This window comes from Artemia sp. Qi Xiang Cuo, chromosome 20, assembly GCF_049724085.1.
Source record: "Artemia sp. Qi Xiang Cuo chromosome 20, ASM4972408v1, whole genome shotgun sequence".
NCBI classification, from domain to species: domain Eukaryota; kingdom Metazoa; phylum Arthropoda; class Branchiopoda; order Anostraca; family Artemiidae; genus Artemia; species Artemia sp. Qi Xiang Cuo.
The window spans coordinates 23,662,815-23,675,060 of NC_142813.1; the positions used below are offsets into that span (position 1 = coordinate 23,662,815).

The following is a 12,246-nucleotide window of genomic DNA, read 5'->3' on the forward strand; positions in this document are numbered from 1 at the left end:
ATTTTGTTTCAAATGCGGTGATTCGCCTTTCGTCATCAGCTTTAATTGACCATGTTTAACTTACATACATAGCAATGGGGATTAGGAGAGAGTTAAAGAGCCGGACCATCAATAATTTTGATAGTACCTTGCTTTATCAAATTGATTATAGGTTCTTGGAAAAGGTGGGTGCAAGCCAAAGTCTACACCAGGTCAATTTTGAGCAATCGTGGTTTGAGGTAAAAAGACTGTTAAGGCGTGAGAAAGGCCCTTTATTTTCAAATTGATGTCCTTTTATGGTTAGCTGTATGGCTATGGGTGCAAAGTCTCTGGATACCCGCATGACTTTCGTTTTTGTTGTGTGGACAACCATCCCAAGGGGCTTCGGTTGCTGATACTATCTCGTTTGTGTCTGTTTGGATGAGATCTTCATGACTGTTTTCACGATGTCGTCTGCGTACGCTAATTTGTCGACAAGTTTCCCTCCAATGGATGCACCGTCTGTGGTTTTAGCAAGTGATAAAGCTGCATTTAGACACAGTCTAAATAGATGAGGGGATAGGAGGCAACCCTGAAGAACACTTGCTGACATCTGGAACTCTACTGGCAATCCCTCATGTATCGGAGCCTGGCTAAAGAAGTTCAAATGCATATCTTTAGTCAACGTTACAATGTTTTTGGAGACTCCATAATGCAGAAATATGTGCCAAAGCCCGTTGCGTCATATTAAATCGAAGGCCTGTTTAAAGTCAATAAAAGTGAAGATTTTAAGAGTAGAATATCCAATGCCCAGGGTGTTTTATCACAATCGAAAAAAGTTTGGAAGAATAGGAAGATAATTTTCCGAACCAAGACTAGAATATTAGAAGCCACAGTGATTACAGTGGTCAAGAAGGGTTGTGAAAAGTGGGCGCTTCAAAAGACGACGGAGGATCTGTTAGAAATTTATCCCGAAAAATTATCTAAATATTTCTTTGGGTATCCGTCTGACTGACCGCATTTCAAACGGTAAGCTGTACAAAAAAAAATGTGGTTCTATCCCGCTTTCTAAGGCTATGATGAGAAAAAGGTTGAGATGGCCAGATGACAGATTCCCGAAGATCCTCCTTTTTAGCCAACCACTTAGGACCAACCAAAAAGCTGGTCGTTATGAATGGAGTTGGAAGGAGTTCTTATGAAAGGAATTCAAGAAAATTAGGACTTCTTGGGAAGGTGTACAAAGGGTAGCTTTGAATAGATTGGGATGAGGCAGGAGCGTGCGCAGCTGCATTGGCCTCAGGCAGCTTGGTGCTGCAGTGAGTTGATAATAGTAGTAGTAGTTTATCCGAAAAAAGAGCATGCTTTTACACGTGTGTTAATACTAAAATTCATGGAGCTCATGAAACACAAGAATATACGGAAAACACGAGGTTTGTCGAAGCCCGCCAAAAATCTGTGCCCTCTGGAAGGGCAAGTGGTGGAAGGATTGCCTATGAACTGAGAAGCACTTCAAAAACTGAAATGGGAAGCAGAAGAACAGGTTAAACTGAAGAGCAGGTTGACGAGTGTTGCCTAGAGCCCGTAGAGGATGGCAATATTTTAGAAAATATTATAAAATGAGCATTAGATTTTTTGGGGGGAGAGGTATTTAGGACAAGGTTTGATTTTGTAGACTGATTTTAAGTAGTTTTCAGTCGATTGGCTGTAATAGAATTTTCTCATACTGGCACTGTGGCCTTATTTGGCCAAAAAAGTTGTTTTCTGGCAAAACAAAGAACTTTGTGGTACGACCTTTTTCATTAAATTGAGGTATAAACGGTTGGCTATCTTTAAACGTTTCAATCCCCGTCTCTTAGCCCACTTTTGGCAAAAATTAATGTTTTTTTGGCACAAAATGGCAATAATGGCACTTTGCCATGGCCGAATCTCCTTTGTTACTTATAAACGGCGCTAGATATTGTGACTTCGATTCAAATAAGCCCTTTCCTTATATTCTGACCATAGGTTCGGTAAAATGACTATAGGATAAGAACGAAGAAATAAATAAAATCGAAACACACCAGTGCTACCCTTGCAAAAATGTAACTTTCTTTGCTAGTCAAGATGGTGAACATTAATCATGAAGTTAAGGGTTTTAGACCATGACAAATCCGTTGGTTATTTTAAATTTCCATGCTCCAATTTTTTGGCCCTGTTTGGGAAAAATTGGTGTTTAGGGCAGAAAATTGCACTTTGCTGTAACACAATCTCTTTTGTTATTTAAGATTTTCGTATAAAAGATCTCCCAATGCTCTACGACCAGTGGCTCGATACGACCATTCCTCGGGAAAAAAAAAGACACATCAGTGCTGCCCATGCAAAAATATGATTTTCCTTGTTGCTCAAAGTGAGGGGACTATAAGTCTCTTGTTTCAAGCATTAAACAATGTCGATTTCAATGGCGTCCTTTTTGTTTCGAATTGATGTCATTTTCGAAGTGTTTTAGACGCCTTTTATGAAATCCTGAAAAATTCGTTCCAATAAATGATTACTATTTTGCTAGGTCTGAACAATACCTATTAGTTTGAGTCAGCATTATTTCGAAATGTTTCTAGCTAGGCAGTTTCTGAGAAGTTGCACTTATAAAATTTAGCATAAAATGAGGCGTGGTTCACTCTCTAAAAGGTTGCACTCTCTAAAATTGTTCACTCTCTAAATACTAAAACCAAGATTAGCTAGCAATATATTCGCGCTAAAGATGTTTCCTGAAGTTGGCTAATTTAGTTTTCTTGCTTATAGTATTTAATGTTATTTTTGTGTTTTTGTTTGCTTTCTTTTCTCTTCAATTTTTGTACCCTAGTGTTGTTTTGCTTTTTGTGGGAAATAAATTTATATTAGATCAACTTTTTTTTCTTAATAGAAAGGCTTGGCTTCTGATATGACAACAGTGAGTGAAATAGATGCATCTGAAAAGGTTTTTCTTTCTCACTAAGAATTTTGTGCTGCGGCTTTTATTTTCGTGCTTAGCATTTCACTTTTCATTTTTTTTTTTTTCTGTTTGACCGTTGTATTTGCCAGGTCCTTTCAAAGTACAAGGGTACCTTTTCTACTAAGAAATAAGGCTGACCGACTCCTCGGAATTTGACATCTTTTGTTAAAAACATCGAGAAACATCACTGACATCAATTAAGACACATTATTGGTATACCGTACATACGTTTTGACATATTAAACATTTTCTACTTCTACTTCTACAAGAAAAAAAAACTACTTACCTAATGAAAACCTGACAACAATTAATGAACAAAAACAAGAAGGCTTCTAGATGAATTGTTCCCGTGAGGAGAGTTGTAGCTCGGTTTATTTCAGATATCAGCTTCAGATCAGACGTATTTTCAGCTTTGGCTATGTCTGACAAATAACAAAATAGCTAAAAAACGAAAAAGTACAACTTAAAATTAATATTTTATGATTTCCATGCCCGGTAAAGTTAATTAGGTTGTTTGCTTATAGACAAATATTTCTCATTCTCATACTCTCTCATGTTTTTACCTCTCTTTCCTGATTTGCTTCTCTGTTTCCAACGGCTTTATCACTGTCGTTTTTCCCAAAACAACAATTTTGGCCAGAACGGGGCCAAAATGTTATCAAGTGATAGCTGTAAGATAAATCTCTCTCTCTCTCTCTTTCGATGATTAATGGCCACAATCCTCTTTATGCATCTCTATCTGTCTTTCATTAGGAAACGTCTGACTTCGCTAATATTTGAAGAAAACGCGAGCTAATAACATAGCATGAACTAGAGAAGTATCATTTCGTATGTTAAGGTTTTCCGAGAAGGATGGTCATAGATACTTGATCTTTTTTTCCCGGTCTGAACGTATCAAATTAGTGGTTGTAGAATATCGCAAGAAGACTCATTAAAGTACACATTGAAAGTTGTAGTGCCTTTGAAAAGTAGCGAAAGGTACAGTGGTTCCTAGGCGAGTGGTTAGCACCCTCGACTTGGAATCCTTTGTCCGTCAGGAGAGGGGTTTGAGTCCTGGTGTCGCTGGTTTTTTGGTTTGAAACGGGGGTCAGTGACGTGACTTTCTAAGCTCAGCCAGAGTCGAACCAACTCTAAACAGGTACTTGGAGAAATCTGGGGAAGGTAAGCACAAAGGGTGTGCGAATGCACGGGTTTTCTGGCCCCCAATCCCCCATTGCGCTTCCTGGCTGAAGGGCCATGAAACGGAGATCAGCATCGCCCGTAGGGACTGTAATGTCCAGTGTAAAGGCCTTATTCTTAGTTATTTTTTAAGAGATGTTAGTGCCAATTTCTGCGGTGTTTTTTTCCGCAAACCAACAATTTGATCCCGAACACAGCCAAGATGCTATCAAGTTACAATTTAAAGACAACTAATTGATTTAGAACTTCCCAAGAGCTATTTATATTGCCTCCCATTTTCAGACACCATACTAATGCATGTTACCACACTCATTTCTAAACACATTAAGGTCCATGCAAAATTAAACGGTTATTTTATGCACTTGTTTTTAAGCTTGATTTGACGGAGTTGATTCATCCAAAGGTTCATTAACTTACCTACAATATTTCAACGTAACACATTAAATATTTGGAGGAAGTCAGTAGATCATTGCCTTGCTATAGTGCTTTCCCCTTTTTAATCATTCTGTCTGAAAAGAATAAATGTCTGGCCTGTTCGTTCGGTATTCTTCAAGTATGAAAATATCTTTTAGATCCCTTTCCCTGGATATTGAATAAATGTGTTTTAGAGAAATATAAAATAGTGAGTGGATTCTTTTGAAGCGGTTAATGACTGACAAGCGCTCCTCTGTTTAAACCAAACCTCATTAACTTAGTAATGCTTCTGAACCGTAACTATTTTCTTGCAAGTGATAAAAGCTTAATTTAGATGAAATTGTCTTTATTCATCAGTTAATTGCTGTGTGAGGCTGAACCCCTACAACTGAGCTCAACCCTTTCTGATATAGCTCTTCTGTTTAAACCAAACCTCATTAACTCAGTAATACTTCTGAACCGAAACTATTTTCTTACAAGTGATAAAAGCTTAATTTAGATGAAATTGTCTTTATTCATCAGTTAATTGCTGTGTGAGGCTCAACCCCTACAACTGAGCTCAACCCTTTCTGATATCGATCATCTGTTTAAACCAAACCTCATTAACTCAGTAATACTTCTGAACCGAAACTATTTTCTTACAAGTGATAAAAGCTTAATTTAGATGAAATTGTCTTTATTCATCAGTTAATTGCTGTGTGAGGCTCAACCCCTACAACTGAGCTCAACCCTTTCTTATATAGCTCGTCTGTTTAAACCAAACCTCATAAACTCAGTAATACTACTGAACCGAAACTATTTTCTTACAAGTGATAAAAGCTTAATTTAGATGAAATTGTCTTTATTCATCAGTTAATTGCTGTGTGAGGCTCAACCCCAACAACTGAGCTTAACCCTTTCTGATAGCTCTTCAGTTAAAACCGAACCTCATACCGAAACTCAGTAATACATCTGAACCATGAATCTTTTCTTGCAAGTGATAAAAGCTTGATTTAAATGAAGTTGTCTTTGTTTATCAGTTAATTACTGTGTGAGGCTGAACCCCTACAACTGAGCTCAACCCTTTCTGATATAGCTCTTCCGTTTAAACCAAACCTCATTAACTCAATAATACATCTGTACCGTAAATCGTTTCTTGCAAGTGATAAAAGCTTTATTGAAATGAAATTGTCTTTATTTATTCGTTAAATGTTGTGCGAGTGTTTCTTATTTTATGCTACTTTAAGGTACTTAGAGATACAAGTTTCCAGCTAATCAGACACACAAAGTACTTAAGCGTATTTTTGGTATCCTAATAAAATCATATTTTGGGTGGGTACATTTTACTATCTAATTTTGATTAAACTATCAAACTAAAACTATATTAATGTGAGTTCAATGAGGTGATTTTCACAAAATTCGGTTGAATGCAATTTAGCTGCATAGAATGGAGTTGAATTTGGGTTGGTTTACAAGGGGTTGAATTAAATGAGGAATGTGTTGAACGAAGCTTGAGTCGATTGGATATTGAGTTCAATGAGGGTTGATATGAACGAAGTTGAGTTTATTAGGGTTTCTTTAAATGGTACTGAGCAGAATAGACTTGAACTAAATGGCGTTGAGTTGAGTGTGGTTGAGGGGAGTGGAGTTTGAGTTAAACAGTCTCCAGGTTGCCATTATATGTATAGTTTTTGAAGTGGCATTCTATTGCAAAAACAAGATAATAAAGAACAAAGGTTCAAGTCCCTCTGAAAAATGTTATAAAAACTGTGATGTTGAAGTTTTCTAAATATATTTCGTTAGATGTGTATCCTCTCAAGAATACACATCTGCTTAAATCCCTGTTGTAATACATTCTTCTAAAAATAAAACTGAACGTCTATTTTCAGTTTTTTATACAAGAATTATTTAATTCTATACAAGAATTAAAGAAAAAGAGCACGAGTTGATAATGCTAGTCTTAAAGTCTTAAGTCTTACATCCAAAGACAAATAATCAGGTCGGCATTGCAGTTTAATCAACTCGAATAACTCTTAATTTTGTTATTATAAAAGTCTGCAAATCCATACAAGCATAATGATTAAGACAATATTGACCTCATTTACTAAAACGAAGCAATTAGTCATTATCATTAGAAAATGATTGGCTTGTCTTCAATCAGCATCTTAACAAGTCCGAGTAATGAGTATATTTGCATGCAAATTGGCAACCTAGCACATAATTTCCTTTAAATTTAAAATAAATCGACGGTGGAAACGTTCTGAGAGTCTGTAAAATTTTCTCAATTCTGATGCTGGGACAGGGTCACTACATTCCTTGAAAAATTCAAAAAAGGGTAAAAGATTATTTTCCAGTCAATTAATTATTTCCTGGATGACACGTAAAAATGCAATTTATTGCTAAAAATATAGCAGGACTAAAATTATTTCAAAAGCAAAACTATTTCTTTGACACTAAATAAATGCAGTTTACTTGATTGTTTTTCATAGATCAAGGCTTGTGCAAATTTAAAAGTCCACAGCCACAACTCCAACGCCAAAAGAATGCCCAACAATTTGAAATTTTAGCCTAACCACAGCCAAATTTACTGATATGTTTCCAACATGCCATGGAGCTATACCAGCCAATTGCCATGGAGAATTCCTGTCAGGAATTGTCAATATTCACTTATACATGTGAAAAAAATAGAGACATTTAAAAGAGAAATGAACGTTGTATCCTTTAGGGATGAACTTACTACATAGATTACTTAATACATTACTACAGGGAACAATGTCTTTCCAAGATAGATATACGTACTTCAAAATGAAAAGATTATATCACAATCGAAAGATTTCTCGTTTTACAATTTGATTTGTAGGAGGCACACGTCCTTTCTCTATGGATGATGTGTATAACCCTACTTCAAAATGCTTCCATGAACATTTTTTATTATCTAAAAGTATTCATATCTCGCAAAAAAGTCAATAAGCTGTCCAAGACAAAATTTTCAAACAAGATCTGCTAATAAGGTTGAGTTGCAAATTTTTAGAGATGCAATGATATTATGTGTATAGCTTTTTTTATAGTTCCTTTTTCTTGCATCTCAAACAATCCAACAAAAAGGAAAATAAACAGAAACAAAGGAACAGAAGCAACAGAACAAAAAAATAGGATTGACTAACCTTACAAGATTTAAGCATATCTCTCGCAAATGTTGTCAGTTGAACAAGAGACTTGTTTCTTTCAAAATCTGGCAATTTATTACCCATATAACTGATCTGGAATCTCATTGCTTTCCAAAAAGCTTCTTTGACACTTCCTATCTCATATTGAGAACAGTGTACACTCTCCCATAGCTCTCTCACATAATTGCCAACATTGATCAAAATATGGCAAATCCTTTGGAAAATGATGACACGAACACCACACAATGTCAGCCTTGGGGATAGGTAAAATTTCTTTCTTTCGTTAGTAAATTGAAATACTTCAGATTCAAGGCCGTTTAAAAGAGAGCGAACACACCGCGCAAACAATGCATCATCAATAATGACATCAACATCGTTTTTTATCATTTTCAATAGATACCCTTCAACATTTCTTATCACTTTGCCATCAGCTTGTATTTTAGCTGCGTCTTCCCAGTCGAACAAATAATCCGTTGGTTTGGTGCTAGGGGTCGTTGGTCTTGTGTTGTATCCCTCGTCTTCAATGGTGGATGAGGATGATATTGATGTATGTTGTGTAACTAAACCTCTGTGCTGTGCTGGAAGGTCTGGTAGGTCAAGAACAAAAATACCATGAAGAATCTGATTAAATGGTATTTGGGCGAGACAGGAGGCTCCCATGAGACTGTGAATGAAAGTTACATTAAAAAAGAAATTTAAAAAAATCAAATGCTGGAAAACTAAACATATTCAAAATGTTAACAGCGTTAAACTGAAAAACCCATTGAAAAATTATGGTAGTTGGCTTTTTTTATTTTAGCAAGATATTCGAGGACCAAACAACAAGGATATGCTACTAGGATTCTCTCTAGATTACGCTCTAAGCTATTACTACTTTACGAGAGATATACTGGGATAAGCTCTCTATCTTAGGGAGTTGGCCATTTTTTTATTTTAGCAAGATATTCGAGGACCAAACAACAAGGATATGCTACTAGGATTCTCTCTAGATTACGCTCTAAGCTACTATTACTTTACGAGAGATATACTAGGAAAAGCTCTCTATCTTAGGGAGGGTGGCTGGCGTTCATCCACCCCCCCCCCCCCGAAAATACCCCCAGAGGAAAATATCCCCAGGTAAATCCCCCCTCCCAGAAAATACCTCCCCGTGGAAAATAAGGTTTTCAAAATTTGATAATTTTGTTTGAGTTTTTTTTTCGTTGGGGGAAGGAATTTTGGTACTTGTGTATTATGCGCCACTCACTCAAGTTTACGCAGTGTAAAATTCGAGAACACATCGGTTTTTTCGTTAGTTTCTTTGTTACTTTAGAAATAAATTTGGGCTATAAATTTGCACATTAGGGGGGAGGAGGGGTAATTATAGCGGGTCTGCATGCAAAATGTGTTTGGTACAATTATTCTGCATATTACATAGATAGATAGATTTTAAGTGGTATTTTAAAGCGAAATATTCGGCCATGAACACAGTAAAATAACATAAATGAAAGGCACAAATAACATAAACTTTGATCAGCAATCATCATAAAACACTTAGATGAAACACTACATTAACCTAGTAATAGTGCTTAATACTTGGAAAAACGGTCATTAAAAAAAAACAAAAAACAGTTAACACTTGGAAAAATACTTAAATGAAACATTACATTTACTTTATGCTGGGATTTTTTTTTTCTTAGTAAAAAAAAATTTCCAGATACTCTCGCTATTCTTCTATAATTTTTTTGTGGTCATATACCTAGAAAGAATTATTTTCTGACTTCAAACTATCCATATACTTTACCTCCCCCCCCCCTCCCCTATGTGCAAATATATAGCCCAAACTATATATTTCCAATATATTATGTCACTGTCGTCTTTGGCTTGTCTCGCACTAAGCTGAAAAAAACTAACAAAGAAACCGGTTTTGTTCACGATTTTTACATAGCGTAAACTTGAGCGAGTTGACACAAGCACCAAAACTCCTTCCCCCTACGGAAATTAAAAAAAAAAATCAAATGAAATTCTCAAATTGGGAAAGCCAACTTTTCCACGGGGCGGGGTATTTTTTGGGGAGGTATTTACTGGGGGGTAAAGTATTTGGACAGTTTGAAGTCAGAAAACAATAGCGAGTTTGAAGTCAGACAGTTTGAAGACAGAAAGAAGAATAGCGAGGTATCTGGAAATTTTGTTAAATAAAAAAAAAGACAAAAAATCCCCAGTATAAAGTAATGTTTCATTTAAGTGTGTTTTTTCAAGTGTTTAGTGTGTTTTTTTTTCAATGACCGTTTTTCCAAGCATTAAGTAATATTTTAAGGTTAATCTAGTGTTTCATTTAAGTGTTTATTGGTGGTCGCCGGTAAAATTTTATACTATATGTGCATTCAATTTTTATTGTTTAACCGTTTCCATTGCTGTATATGTGGATTTAAAATACACTTATATATTTATCATTATAGTGTTCAGAATAAATTCACCAAACAAACTTTGGATGCAGATCAATTCGACTTTACCCCCCCCCCCCAATGTGCAAATTGATAGCCCAAATTTATTCCTAAAGTAATGAAGAAACTAACGAAAAAAACAGTGTTCTCGAATTTTACACAGCGTAAACTTGAGTGAGTGGCGCATAATACACAAGTACCAAAATCCCTTCCCCCTACGGAAACTAAAAAAATTAAACTCAAATAAAATTGTCAAATTTGGAAATCCGTATTTTCCACGGAGGGGTATATTCCACGGGGGGGGGGGTATTATTCGTGGGGGGTATTTCCCAGGGGAGGGGGGTAATTGTCGGGGAGGTAAACGCTTAGCGCCCTAAGGGAGTAATTTTTTTTTTTTTTTTATTTTACCAAGATATTTGAGGACCAAATAACAAGGATATGCTACTAGGATTGATTAGGGAAGATAAAAAACCGGTATGGAGTTTACGTTAGCAAAATCGACACACATATTCCAAAGTTCAGATCATCTTGCGTTTCAGAAACTATCATCGGATGATAGTCTGAAAGCCAATCAAAGTGCAGTGTATTATTTTAAGACGTAAAGATTTCTTAAAAAAGAAATTAAGAACTATCGCATCGAAATAGTCATTAATCTAGCAATAGTCCAAGCAATTATTTATAACGAATATAAAACAGTCGAGGCTCATCTTAGAGCAGTTTTAATATTCAAAAGAAGAAATTCCAATATTCTGGAGGTTACTTTTGCTGGGAAACTGTTCGATAGAGCAACTGTTTACCAGATGATTTCTTTTTAGAGAGTGTTGCAACATAAAAGTTTCTCAGCGAGGGTTGTTAGTACGATCAACGTCACCACAAGTTACTCTTGTCGGTAGAATCTAGAGAAGATGACAATTAGAACTTACTCAGAAGAAGGAAAAGGCGTATACCTGCAAGATGTCAAGAACTGCCCATTTTAGGCCTTTTCAATCTTATTTTTCAACAATAGCCTTTAGAGACTTCATCAACCTTTTCGTCCGAAAAGCTTAAAAAATGTTTACAATTTAAGACAAAATGTCTTTAAATAAACTCGAAGCATACCTTAGCCTTGATAAAAAAAAGTTAATAAAAAAAGACGGAACAAAGATTTTGGAGCAATCCGTTTACCAGGAAATAGAAATACGACACTTTCCATTGTACTAGTTAGGGGTTGAAAAATTAACTAAGGGGTTATTGTCATGAGCGGATTTGGAATTTATAATTAATTTAATTTTCAAGAAATTTTTGGACAAGCTTAAAAAGGGGAGGGTCAGGATTCGCTCGATTAGATTAAACTTTTAACAAGAAAAAAAATCCGGTAAGAAAAAAAATAAAATGAAAAATCAGATGAAATAACAGAGAATTTTAAGTTTCAGAACTTACGAAGAACCTTCTATCCTCTTGCCTTTAAATGGGCGTCCACGCACCCTGGTATTCCTTGAAAAAAAGAGACTCTCGAGCCTTTGCTGCTGTTTTATCATAGGCAGCGCAACAGTGCTGCCTAAAGGAGGCCCTAGACTGTCAATCATTTTGATAAAAAACTCCTGTCAATCGATTGACTAAAGCATGACTGACCGTCTAGGAACCTGTTTGACGCTTGAAAGCGTTGACGGTGATTGATAGAAAGTTTGAATGACTCAATCGGTTGACGAGGGTGATTGACCGTCTAGACTAGTTTTGTTCAAATATTGCGTCAGTCACGCGCCAACAACAATGGAAGATATTCCAGAAGGAAGCAAAAATATGGAGCGCGAGTTAATTTATTTATTAATTGAGTTATACCGGAATCACCCTGAGTTATGAGAAGTTAAAAGTAAAGACTATTTTAACCGAAATATGAAAAGTGCAGCATTGGACAGGATATTGCAGTAAAGATACTGAAACCAGATTATACAGTTCATGAACTAAAAAAGAAAATTAATGTTTTAAGAACGAATTTCAATCGCGAATACATGGCGATCGAGAAAAAAAAGAGTATGTAGCGTCAGCGGAAGACACCCCACAACCGTCCCTGTTATACTACAATGACTTTGCATTCATTAGAGATCAGATTGAAATGCTAAAAAAGAAGCAACAGAGGCAATAATTGTACTTTAATGTACAAGCAGTAGAAACTCTATTATTT

At 35.9% G+C, this 12,246-nt stretch overlaps 1 protein-coding gene across 4 annotated transcripts in view; it reads right to left on the minus strand.

Moving 5' to 3' along the window:
- LOC148940025 (uncharacterized) overlaps positions 1-12,246 on the minus strand; it is a 143,292-nt gene that overhangs the window by 96,785 nt on the left and 34,261 nt on the right. For all 4 annotated transcript variants that reach the window (XR_016143489.1, XM_089106509.1, XM_089106510.1 and 1 more), the window contains exons 5-6: positions 7,663-8,329; positions 3,213-3,367 (exon numbers count right to left, since the gene is read on the minus strand). Coding sequence is in view for 3 of the 4 variants with exons in the window: in XM_089106509.1 (XP_088962635.1) it covers positions 3,213-3,367; positions 7,663-8,329 (822 nt within the window). In the remaining variant the exon portion in view is untranslated. The remainder of the gene's footprint in view (positions 1-3,212; positions 3,368-7,662; positions 8,330-12,246) is intronic.